Source organism: Pungitius pungitius, chromosome 13 (assembly GCF_949316345.1).
Source record: "Pungitius pungitius chromosome 13, fPunPun2.1, whole genome shotgun sequence".
Taxonomy (NCBI): Eukaryota; Metazoa; Chordata; class Actinopteri; order Perciformes; family Gasterosteidae; genus Pungitius; species Pungitius pungitius.
In genome coordinates this window covers 15,895,606-15,908,163 of record NC_084912.1, presented here as the reverse complement: position 1 = coordinate 15,908,163, position 12,558 = coordinate 15,895,606, and the positions used below count along the sequence as shown (strand labels likewise).

Sequence of the window (12,558 nt, the reverse complement as noted above, 5' to 3'; positions counted from 1 at the left end):
AACTATTACCAACCTTTCAGGAAAAAGGAAAGTGATACCTTTTGGGTTATACCTTCTATAAGTACATGCATTCATTTAATTTGACAGAAAACAACCATGTTGATTTTTTTTTTACACAATATGGTTGGGGTGAATCATTTGAACGACGCACGCGGATACATATTCCAATGAGTTATGAGGAACGCTTTGAGCATGCGCAGGTCGGTTCATGCAGCACCCTGAACGAGGAGGCTACTCGGGATCAGCCCGGCTGTCAGTAGCTGGATCAGCGGAGTCCAGACATGTGAGAGTTGGGCCGCCTTAGGACAAAAGTCGCCGTGGAGCTCCGGACGAGGCGGGGCGACGCGCCGCGCACATCGTGGCTCTCCGTGCGCCTCCAACATGCCTCAAGCATGACAACCAACTGGTTGGGCTGCGTGACAACGGGGGACGACACAGACGAGAGGAAAGTTCCCAAAAACTGGAAGAGAAGCAAGTCGCAGTCGTGACGAAAAAAAAAAACACGGCGAAGAGGAGCGCGCGACGGGTTTAAAGTTTAACGGAGAAGAAGCTTGACGAGTGAGGTGAGTTCACGGAACACGTCACGCGCACCGTGTTTATCGAGGTTTTTAGGCTTTGCTGGAGTTTCGAAATGCCACATCGTTCTGGTAATGGGGAAGGGAGGGGGGGGCTGTAAATAATCTTCAATATCTTGGAGACCAAAAGCCGTTCAGTGGGTCGAACGTAAAATCGTAACTTTTCCACGTCAGTCGTCTCTCGCCGCGTTCGTGTTTTCTTAACGTTTCGTTTTGCTGGCACTTCACTTACTTCCATGAACTTGCAAATGGAGACTTGGCCGCAGGGAGGAGCCACACCCATAACCTCAGTTATCTCCTGGTGGGGGGGTCCTCCCCCCCCCCCCCCCCCCCCCCTCCTCCCCTCCCATTCATTGAGGCCGCTGGGCTAAAAGGGCTGGAATAAAAGACGTGATGTTGATTGCATCATTGTCTCCTGATTTTGGCGAACGGATGTCAAATCCTTCCACATATGTAGTGGACTGAAACAATGCCCGATCCAATGAACTACTGCTGTTCTCTACAGCTGAGACCTCACCTCCAACACGAGGAAGCAAAATAACTTTATTCAGTCAGGTGTTCATGATCTGCTCATAATACAATTTATTTTATAAAATCGATTCTTTAATTAACAGTCGATTGATTTTGTTCCAACAATGTCAGAAAATGTTAAATCTTCCAAAACCTACGCCGACTTCCTCTAAATGTTTTGTTCCGTCGGACAGAACAGTTCGCTGCCAGAAAGGTTTTCGATGTGCCATCAAGTGAGACGAAACAAAATTATATTTACATTTGAGAAACTGGAATGGGAATAATAGTTTTATTTGAAGAGGTATTCTTACTGTACTGATTATCAAATGTGTGTGCATTCTCATTCAATTGATGCTTGATAATTCAGGACTATCTAGCTGGTGAAAGTGAAAATGATTCATACTGTTCATGCCATGATCCTCTCTTTAGATTACAGGATGGCACGCCGCTCCCAGTGTTCCTCTAATGGGGATAACCCCCTGGACCCCAACTACCTCCCCCCTCACTATCGGGAAGAGTACCGCTTGGCTGTTGACCATCTGATTGAGGAGGACTTGGAGGGATACTATCAGTTCCTCCAAAAGGCAGATGTGGTGAACTTCCTGTCTCAACCGGAAATTGAGTACATTCAGAGCTCGGTTCAGGTCCCTCAGCCGAGACACAAGCCTGAACAACATTTCCTGGAGCCCGGAGGAGATAACTCCTCAGACACTTACTGGCCGATGCACTCTGACCTGGACGCCCCAGGTTTGGACCTCGGCTGGCCTCAGCTGCACCACTTCATCGGACCGACAGAGGTCACGACTCTGGTCAACCCCCCTGAGCCGGAAATGCCGAGTATTAAAGAGCAGGCCCGCCGACTTATCAAGAATGCCCAGCAGGTAGACCTTTCACTTTGAGCTGGTAAAGGAGTGTCCATCTCCCACCAGGGCCATTCACCATTTGCTTGTTTGTGGCTTTTGTCCTCTCAGGTGATTGCCATAGTGATGGACATGTTTACTGACGTCGACATGTTTGCTGATATTCTCGACGCTGCCATGAGGAATGTTGCCGTCTACCTCATCTTAGACGAGCAGAATGCACATCACTTTGTCAACATGGTGTCCAACTGCAGAGTCAATCTACAGAACATTCAAGTGAGTACGAGGTCGTGAAGAAAAGCTTACACATTAGAATTGTGTCTAGAAGTCCCCCCCCCCCGACTCACCCACCAAGGCACACAGCTTTATTCTACATAGAAGTTGTCAAAAGGACTGATGAAATAGCAATACATTAGTTAGTAAATAACTTTTTCTACATTTGGAATGATTCGTGATGCAGAAACCAACTAATTAATGACAAATATTAATCTCACTTTGACTACAGAATCCTGGAAAACCATTGATTCCATGTTATAGCTTTTTTAATTTATTCCAGTTTAAGTTTGGTGATAAGCTATATTTTTTTCATTGTCAACACATCTAGTCAAAAGACCAAAAACAACAATTGATCCTAAAAATAACTTTCTGTGTATCCAAAGTTTGATATAGCTTATTCCTCTCTGCCATGGAGCTTGATGCATCATTGGAAACATCATATTTAGGCACAATGTGGCACTGGGGCTCATGTTCTCCTTTTAGCCAATTAGCATAGACACTGTAGGTTACTTTGAGTCACTGTCTTGCTGTTGTAAATACTCCCTGCAGCACCAAATGTGTAATGTTCCACTCCTGATTCAGTTTGCTAGAAACCACAGCACCAAGCTATGTCCTGTCTGTATCTGTTACCTTCTCATGAGGATGTACCTCTTCAGTAAGATGGCCATAGACAGAGGAGGGAACTCACACGATTTGAGTCATGGGATTAGTTTGGAAAAGCATTAAATACTGCCGGACTTATCCGATACAGTAGTGCACTATCCTTATTAAGCAACTTGTGAAATAAAGCAGAAGTGCCGTTGGGTTAAGTACAGCTGTTGCTGGGTAACTCCATCAAACAAACAATAACAACTGATCACTTTTTCCAAACGTCATGTGTCTGGCTTGAACTCCTAACTGATATGGGTAATTTATTATCAGAACATTGTTGTGTTTCCCCTAACATTATATCAAGCCCCCTCAACCCCCCCCCCCCCCCCCCTAAGAAAGTCTGATTAATATTTATTTTTGGGTGATTTGATTCTTGTTTTGACTGTAGTTTTTACGGGTGAGAACATTGTCTGGCATCACGTATCACTGCCGCTCAGGGAAATCCTTTAAGGGGCAGATGATGGATCGCTTCCTGTTGACAGACTGCAGGGCTGTGTTGAGTGGGAACTACAGGTGAACACATTTAAAACTACCTCCACACTTTGTGAATTTTGAAATATTCAGTCTGTATTTGCATAAAAAACTGACATAATTATGCCCTTCATTCTTGTCCAGCTTCACGTGGTCTTTTGAGAAGCTCCACCGTTGCATGGCACACCTTTTCCTTGGACAGCTTGTATCTACCTTTGATGAAGAGTTTCGGATTCTGTTTGCTCAGTCCCAGCCGCTTCTGATCGACAACTTCACCCCAATGGAAGAGTTCGGCCTTTCAAAAACCAGGCAATATCCAAGTGATAGAATACTGCATAGAGAGCCAAAGGGCTTTCAGATGCTGGACACCGCTCATCCGGAGGAGAGACATCGCTATGATGAACGCATGGATGTAGATTGGAGAATGATGCCCCTTAGAAAGCAGGAGCCCCTGCACGGCCCTGCAGATGTGTACAGTAGACTCGAGAAATCTCGCATGGATCCGCCTTTTGACCATGGCCCGACCAAGATGCCCATGATAGAAAACCTTGCCGCCAAACGTCACAGTTTTACTGAAGACGCTCATGGTCGATTCTCTCATCCATTTTTGCAGCAGAGAATGCTAGAGCCTGAGAACAAGGAACGTCAGTCCCAGCGGGGGCAGCAGCCTGGACCAGGTCCAGGAAAAGAAGGCGATTACAGTAGCTATGACAAGTTTTGGAACCAAAACTTTTATACAGCAGATCAGTACGTTCAACCTGGTTTATCTCAAGAAGTGGAACCACATGACAACTTTAACCTTGTGCATAGCTATTTATTATCTACCAGAAATGCAGACTATGACCAGGGCTCAGAGGAATTACCGCCTGAAGCAAACTTACCTTTTGGGTCACCTCACCCTAGGAGATCAAATGTAGGTCAGCCGCATGCTTGTCAAACATCTCACACCTCCTCAAGTCTGACTGATCAGAAGCAGTTTTTACAGGAGTCTAATGCTGACTGCAAGGATCCTACGGTGAAACGGGGGCTAAGAAACTGGAGGATTAGCTCATACCTGAGTGGATGTGAAAATCAAGATGAAGGTCTTCCGTTGACATCACCTGATGCATCAGATGCTTTTGAAGAGCCCTCTAAACCCGTACAGCAAGTACATGTATCAGTCCCTAAAAGAGAGTTTAAGGTTCCTGCAATGCCCCGGGCAAGTCAAATGCCAAGTTATGCCAAAATCAATGTGCGAGAACAGAAATTGCCAGATGAACCCACTGCAGTAGCAACAGAAACCAAAACAACGCCGACACCTTCAGAGTCATCGTCCACATCAGAAAAGATAGAGGAGGCAGAGCCAAAAGAACCCCAAACTGCTGTTGTTCGAAGGGGGGAGTCGTTCCGTAGGAAATACAATGCTGCTCTACCGAGGGGCTCAAGGTTAAGATCTTCTCTGATATTCAGCTCAATGGAGCAGCACAATACTTCTCAAGATACCAAAACTGCACTGGACCAACAGGATGAGGAAAGTGACAAAAATGAGGCAGACCAGACCAAATTAACTTGTGTTTCTCAAGTTTTCGGACAAAGGAAGTCTAAGGCAAGAGACCCTTTTCAGTGGAGCCGTGACATGAAGTCAGCTACTTTCCATAACTCTGCCTCAGACCTATCCAAACCAGAGAATGAAAACAGCAAAGATGATGATAAAGATTCATCAAAGGATAAAAAGTCAGAGGTACAAGAATCACTAAAACCACCGGCCGGAGAGCAAGTTCAGCCAGAAAAGCAACTCAAACCGTTGTTCCCAACTCCACCTTGTGTTGATATGAGTGATCCTGATGACAGGCTCCGGTTTTTCAAGGAGTTGGCAGCAAAACGCAGAGCCGCTAAGGCTGCAGAAACTGAAAAAAGCAAAGAGAAAGCTCCAATGAAACCACCAACTGAATTCAAAAATAACGCTGCACTTAAAAAGGAAGAGCCTGTACCAAAAGACACCACTGAAAAGATGGCTGAGGGTATACTTGATGGAAATGATACTGCAGAGGATTCAGGGACAACAGCCTCCACAGAGGCACACAAGTCACTCAGTCCATCTTTAGATACTGATGGGGCTAACAAGCAGAACCATCTGGTCACGGCTGACCCAAATATCTCCCACAGCTGTCAACAAGAACAAACCAGAGTTTCACCTCCTTCAGAGACGAGAGAGCTGAAGAACAGCCAATTAGCAGCGACCATGCCTGTTTCTGCACAAACAGAGGAAACTCCGAGCAAACCACCCCAGGAGCTCCATCTGTCCAATGCTGCTGTCAAACAGAGTAGCCCCATTCCCCCTCCTACACCACCACCCATGCACAACTCACCACCAAACGCTACTCCTGCTAGTGGTTCTTCTCTTGCACAAGTTAATGATGAAAGTGAAAGGAAAGGCTTTGACCCCACCCCAAAGAAGTCCGGTTCACTCTCCCCCGGTTTAGTTGAGGAATCGCCATCCTCCAAAATTGCTGCATTTGCTGCTCCTCTGCCACCCGAAGAAGACACAGAACTCAGCACTTCTGACCCATCGGGCCAAAGCCCTTTTGCTGGTAACACTGTGCAAGATTCTGGTTCACAGATAAATCCAAGTCCGTCCTCCTCTAGCTGTGCATCGCTTTCCTTCTCAGCAGAGACTAAATCCCTAGAAGATTTGAGCTCAACACTAACTTCCAGTACGTTGTCCTTGAATGCAGAGGCATCTGTCTGCCTCTCACCTCCAGAAGCCTCCCAGGTGACATCATCTGAGACCCTTTCAGCAGCTGAGTCAGCATATGTGGGAGATGAAGTTTCTCCTGATGAATGTGCTGGTGGTTCAGATCTAATCACATCCACATCCCAGTCTAGTGAAAAGATAGACACTGAACAATCGTGTGGTCCTACACCTGCAAAACCTGTTCCTGAATCACAAAACAGCTCTACAAACAGCTCTTCAAAGGGTGATGGAGAGGAATCTCTGGATATTGGATCATCAAAGAATGTAACATCTGCAAGCCCGTCTCCTAACCTTAGCCCTTCCTCTGCTGAATTGTGTTTACCTAATTTATCGGAGTTGGAAAGTAAATCAATAGATGCTCAAAATGACACTATTACTTCGACCCTCTCCCCAGGTGAGCCTCCACCTGAGCACAGTGCAGCAAAAAGCAGCTCTCCTGTCCCTCCAGACTCTCCACCTAATGCTGCTCAGTCAGAAAGACAAGCGACACCTCCCTCATTCCTTAACCTGACAACATCGGTCTCTCCCCCTCCAATTGACCCAGAATCATGTTCTTCTCCTCTAACAGAGTTTGTTGGATCCGTTTCTTCCCCTGAGGCTGAAAAAACATTGACTACATTGCACAGCCACTCAGATAGTGGAGGCTTTTCTGAGCAGATTGCAACAGACTCGACTGAAACGCCAATGCTTCCATCAACAGAAACCTCTTTCTCAACAGAGCCCACTCAGCCAAGCAAAACACCTGAATCTGTGGCTCTTGAAGCCCACCCTCTGGAATCACCTGTATCTGCTGAGTGTAGTCACGTCGACCCGCCTGACCCTTATGAGATAAAAACTGATGATACAGAGGCCACCATTACGGTAAATAAATCTACTATAGAGGTGTCAGAATGCAGTGAGAAAACAAATCAACTAGTTGGACAAAATAACTGCTCTGAACCGGCGGAGGTCCCATCAGACGAAGTTGTTCCTGCATCCCCACAGTCCAAGATGCCCAAATCAAGTCATTCCCGCTACCAATCATCCACAGCCAACCTGCTCTCCAGCAGCAACCTCCGAGATGACACAAAGCTGCTTTTGGAGCAAATCTCTGCTAATAGCCAGAGCAGGATAGAAGCTGCTAAAGAGTGTCCTGTCACTGATGACGAGAAAGAAGACGAAGCTGACAAAAATGCCAAAAGAGAGAAAGAAAGAGGGATGAGGTCACTCAGCAGAGGGCAGCCCAAGACGAGTGAGCAGCGGGAAAAGGCGCTGGAGAAAATTCAGACCATGAGGAAGGAGAGGAAAGTTTACAGCCGATTTGAGGTATGACCTTATTTAAACCATTGTTACTATTACCAATTTAAGGGAAACGTGTTTGGCTTGTTGTGACTCTCTCTGTCTCTATCATTTTCACAGATGGCACCTTAAATGGAATCAGTGTCAGCACAGCGTTTGCAGAGAGAAAGAAAGTCAATTCGATGCAGAAAAGATAACCGCTATTTAATAGAAATGGGATTTCTCTGCTTGTTGACATTTTGTTATGAAGAAGCAGAGGACCTGTATCAGCGGCACAGAACTCTGAAGAGTAAAACTACCAGTAATACATCATCACTTGTGTCATGGCCAACAAGGTGTGAGAGGGATCAAATACGGTATCACTGACTGGATGGGTCAAGTGCAATGTTTGCAACGGGTTGGGTCTCTGATGAGGTCTGACCTTATTACAGCCACGACAGCCATTACATTAGTTGGAACTCTTTTTATGACATAAGGTGTTTATATAAAAGGATAAATAAATAGATCACACGAAGTACTCACTGTTATATACTGTTTATATTGTACAATTCCACAACCGTGGTAATCACATGTTTGTGAAGCTTGTAAGTATATATATCTATATATAGATATATATAGATATATATACAATGGACATGGAACTGAAAAACTAGGTTGTGCATAAAAAACAAACGTAAGGAAGCTATTTCTTTTGTGTTTGAAGCCGAAGCTCTCAGATTGGCTAGATGCCAAAGGGTTAAGTGTCTATATAGTTATTTGCTTTTTTAATAAAAACTGTACATCCCTGTACACTGAAACAAGTCGTTCCCAAACTGCAAAGATTATACCCTTGCCATATGTAAAAGGAATGTGTTTTTCTGTCTTCTGTGCCTGACTCTGAAAAAAGTGTTCTGTCCATACAGGCATTTTTCAAAGCAAAGACGTTTTGACTTGTCACAATATGAAAAGTGGAGGTGTTCCAGTATGCCAGTAGGCCATGACGCTGTGAGCGTGAGGCAGCATGAACAAACCCGGGACCCTGAAGAAGGATCATTTGTTTTATTACTTACACCTCTGCTTGTCCTGTCGAGACATGTCCAAATGTCTTCTGTGGTATAAGCCGTCCCTAAAATGGCATCTATTTCATGTTCTGTAAAAGAAATCACATCGCGGGAACATCATTTTTTTGCCAAAATAAGACAGGAATGTCATTTTTAACATGTTCAGGGGATTTGTGTAGTGATTAAAAATCAGCTCTCCGATTTGGATTATTGAGCCTGTGTTTATTTTCTGTTAAATCAAAACATGACAGATTTACCATCAATTCCCAAACTGACAAATGGCATGGCTTAATTTTTGTCTAACCCCAATGACCTTTTCTGGTGCACCACTGTTGAGTGTTGGGGTTCATATAGTTGAAGTTGCTGTGGAACTCTGGCTTTGCCTTAACAGCCCAGTCATTGTAAAGGATATATAGCATTTAATAATTGGACTTGGGGCTTGCGAAAAGAACCCAATATTCCTTTATTAAACCTGACATACATTTCTACAACTTAGGTTCTATTCATCTTACTGTAATACACTCTTCTAACTTACTGCATTCATAAACATCAACATAGAGAATCACCACGTTACATGCTAATCATACTGGTTTCTCGCTGTGAAGAACAATACACAACTCAAAGGATCCTAATGCTCAAGGTCTTACGCTAAATGGAAAAGGTTGTTTACAGGTATTTGCTTAATGCTGTTCCTTTAAACAGCTGAAATGTCTGTGTTACCTGGTGCACAGCTGATTGTTGCTGAGCAGGATTCAGCAGGAGCTCCCTCTGCAGGCCGGGATTTGTCCATTAGTCCTCAGAGCCAACCACACACAAACCAAGAGTACCGGTCTTGACCATCAAGCCAATCCCTGAAAACGTAAATACGCACAATTTCAAAAAACAAATTGAACAATTTTTCCTCTATTTGATGAAACTAACACATGTCAGTTTTTTTTTCAGCTCCCCAGTATGAAGTAAAAAATATAAATCTGTCGCTCCTCAAGGAGGCCAGAGGTCAAAGTCATGTTCTAAACATTCATGCTTGCTGGTGTAGGATTAATATGTTATGAAACGGCCCATTGGGATTTAGGGACACTTAAGACTACTACAAGTAAATGTTACCAAAACCCTTACAAGCATCCCACCTTCTAAACTAATCTAGTGTGTAAAGATATATTCTAGTGTATTTGTCAAATGCTAATAATAATAATGCCAACATAACTGATTTAGTTACATGACGTAAATTGGTTTTCTTACTTTAATCAAATTGATTAGGTTACTTAACATGGCACCATGCCACCTTTGAAGCTGTCCCGGTGAATTAAACTGGCTTCAATCACATGCTGCATGGCGTTGGTTATGAAACAGGGACTTCCACCCTTCATTAGAAACAGTGGGCCTCTTGTCTCGGCTGCTTGAAAACGCCTTGATAAGCTTGTGCTGAATTACACTAATCTTTAAACAGCTTTCACTGCTCCAAGTCCCTCAATTTGAAGGGAAAACTCAAGAAGAGTAGTGTTTGGCTGTGTTGATTTCATTTTTGTGGGAGTTTTGTTGGACACAAGAATGACTTCCACCCTGAGGAGAGTGTACCACGTAGCAGCATTCAGCTGGTACGCATTTGTTGTCCAGTGTCTCAAAGCAAAGGAAGGAGAAGAACTGCCACCAGGCATCTTTCTTTATGGAGGACCTTGGAAGTACCTTACTTTTTTGAATTTGGTGCGTACAATTCCCATATTACCCAGTAATAATAGTAATAATTATGTACAATGTGTATTGCAAGCTTGAAAATGTATAATGGAAAAAAATGTTGTTATGTGTAATATTTCAGTTACTACAAATGTCTTTCTTTGGACTGGCAGCCCTGAATGATCTACAAGCTGTCGAAAAATCAGTCAGTTTTGTGAAAAGATGCAAAGACCTCCTCTTCTCTGTCTTTGCCTTCCCTGTAGGAATGGTGAGAATAAGGTGTTTTAAAATCCTACATTTCTTAAATTGTTGAAAAATAACTTGACGTTAACTCCATATGTGTTTTGCTTAGTTTGTTGTTCTACTTTTCTGGACGATCTGTGCCTATGACAGAGAATTAGTCTACCCAGCTACTATTGACACCTTCTTTCCTCCCTGGATAAACCATGCTATGGTCCGTAAATATGCATAACATTACCACAAATGACGTAATCCTAATTATCCTGTCATAGACCATCACTCATATATTGTCATCCTGTTTTTCTCAGCACACATTTGTCCTTCCTGTCTTACTTGGAGAAGTGCTGGTGCAGCCTCACATCTACCCGCAGACTAAATACGCCCTGGCAGCGTTGGGAGGTGTGGGCTCGGTATACTTATTATGGTAAGGGTCGGTATGCAGCAGTATCATGACAAAACGTTGAAATGTATATAATCGACATGCAAATATCACAGCATTTAAAAACAATGAAATCCTTCTTAATTTAATATTGATCATTTGAAATGGATTGAACCTTAATATGTCTTTTTCTGCGATCAAAACGATATTGTTTAAATGGGAGAGATGTATAAATAGTAATCCGCAGTACTGCACTGAAATAAAACAAAACACTATGCATCAGGATTGGTCAAAAAGAGTTAGCAAAAGTTTGACATGAGAAAACACAAATAGGATGTCACTTGAAGTCTGGATGAAGACAGAAATGTTTCAAAACTAAGCCAGTATTGTAAAACAGATTGTACAGCCCAAACGGGGGAAGGGAATTAAGAAACACAAACACGGAGTACGAGAGGATGATTGAACAGAATAAAACCGAGAATACACAATTTAACAAATAGTTCAAATCAGTCTCTTACGCAACCCATCTCACAATCTGTGCCCTCGCCGTCGACAGGTAGAAATGATGTGCCAGTAAATAGATCTTTGAGACAAGACAGTACAAGATGACAGATGCAGTGAGACGGTTTATTTGTTTCCCTCTAAACACGTTCTGCAGGATCGTATGGGTGTACTTGTCCGTTGGGATCTGGGTGTACCCGCTCCTCGCCTACTTCAGCACAGCTGGTCTGGTGGGCTTCTTCCTTTTTAACATGTCGGTGGTGGTATTGCTCTACGTGCTAGGAGACCAACTCAACAGCCATGTTTGGAGTAAGGGGCATTGACTTTATCACCGGGGACACGCATAGCATCACATGTTCATTCTGGTCTCGTTTCATTCTCTCTCTTTTGTCTCCTTTACTTTAGGGAAGGACATGGACCGAATGACAACAAAAACAAAGCCCCAGCCTCTCTGCAAATAAATATGCAGGCATAGTAGATCTAACACTAAGCAACTTAAAAAATCAAAAAGTAGAAACAATTTTCCTCCTTCAAATGAAAAGTTAGAATCATAAGAAATAAATAGCGACATTGCTCAAATAAATACACCGGAGGGTGTTGATGCCACAAACTTTGTTAGTCTGGAATGATTAATAGTTTAGTAGTTTGCTAAGTTTTAAACTTGTATGCATTATTGTCATTTAAAATGTTGTGAAGGGCTTAATCTGTCTTGAAAATGCAGCAAACAGATAACACTTATACTTCAATGTGAATATTACAACTCAAGAACTAATAACATGGACAAACACTTAAAGCAAGCCCAGCAAGTACCACTGAAAGCAACCGCACAAGTAATCCTCCTGTTCTATATTATTATAATTGCACTCATTTTAAGCAGTTCCTGGTTTAAGAACAGGCAGATTAAAATTAGTGAAGGCTTCTTCCCACAAATGACCCAGTCAGCAATACAGGAAGCAGTCAGAATCATCAACCTCTAGTCGACAATCAGCCCTGTTACGTCCCTCTCTTCACAAAGACGAGCTTTTCTGCAACTCATTACCCACGTCATGTTTGACCGAAATAAAGTGCATTGCCCTCATTAGCGATGGATTCATCTGCTGGCTGAAGGAATGACATGATTTTTGGTAATCCAAAACACAATGCTATGGCATCCTCAATCCAGATGTATGCTGTGCTTCCATTTCTGAAAATGTCCTCATTTCGTATGTTGAATCAGACACCATGCAAGTCTCTGTAAGCTTTGAGATGCTGGAGATAGTTTGGGTCTGCATCCACCAATCCAGCTGAAAGGATCTTGGCCAATAAATACACATCTTCTTTGGTCAAATCCTTCTGTTAAGAAATAATAATGAAAGAAAAAAAAAAGTTGATA

General features: G+C 43.2%; 2 protein-coding genes across 3 annotated transcripts; both read left to right on the top strand.

The window, feature by feature from the left end:
• Positions 1-212: 212 nt before the first annotated feature.
• On the top strand, positions 213-8,602 carry fam83ha (family with sequence similarity 83 member Ha). Of its 2 annotated transcripts, XM_037465882.2 has the most exons (6): positions 213-563; positions 1,515-1,966; positions 2,057-2,221; positions 3,261-3,385; positions 3,488-7,382; positions 7,476-8,602. In XM_037465882.2, the coding sequence occupies exons 2-6, from the start codon at positions 1,523-1,525 to the stop codon at positions 7,485-7,487; spliced, it is 4,641 nt and encodes a 1,546-aa protein (XP_037321779.2). In that variant the 5' UTR covers positions 213-563; positions 1,515-1,522; the 3' UTR covers positions 7,488-8,602. The 2 variants fall into 2 exon arrangements, with proteins under 2 accessions (XP_037321779.2, XP_037321780.2); XM_037465883.2 differs by lacking the exon at positions 7,476-8,602 and having other exon boundaries at positions 3,488-7,388.
• A 1,236-nt stretch (positions 8,603-9,838) lies between these two features.
• Positions 9,839-11,731, top strand: LOC119214046 (androgen-dependent TFPI-regulating protein). The gene is made up of 6 exons (XM_037465432.2): positions 9,839-10,096; positions 10,209-10,334; positions 10,419-10,520; positions 10,615-10,730; positions 11,344-11,495; positions 11,592-11,731. Exons 1-6 carry the CDS (start codon positions 9,944-9,946, stop codon positions 11,645-11,647), a joined length of 705 nt encoding a protein of 234 aa, XP_037321329.2. The 5' UTR covers positions 9,839-9,943; the 3' UTR covers positions 11,648-11,731.
• Positions 11,732-12,558: the final 827 nt, after the last annotated feature.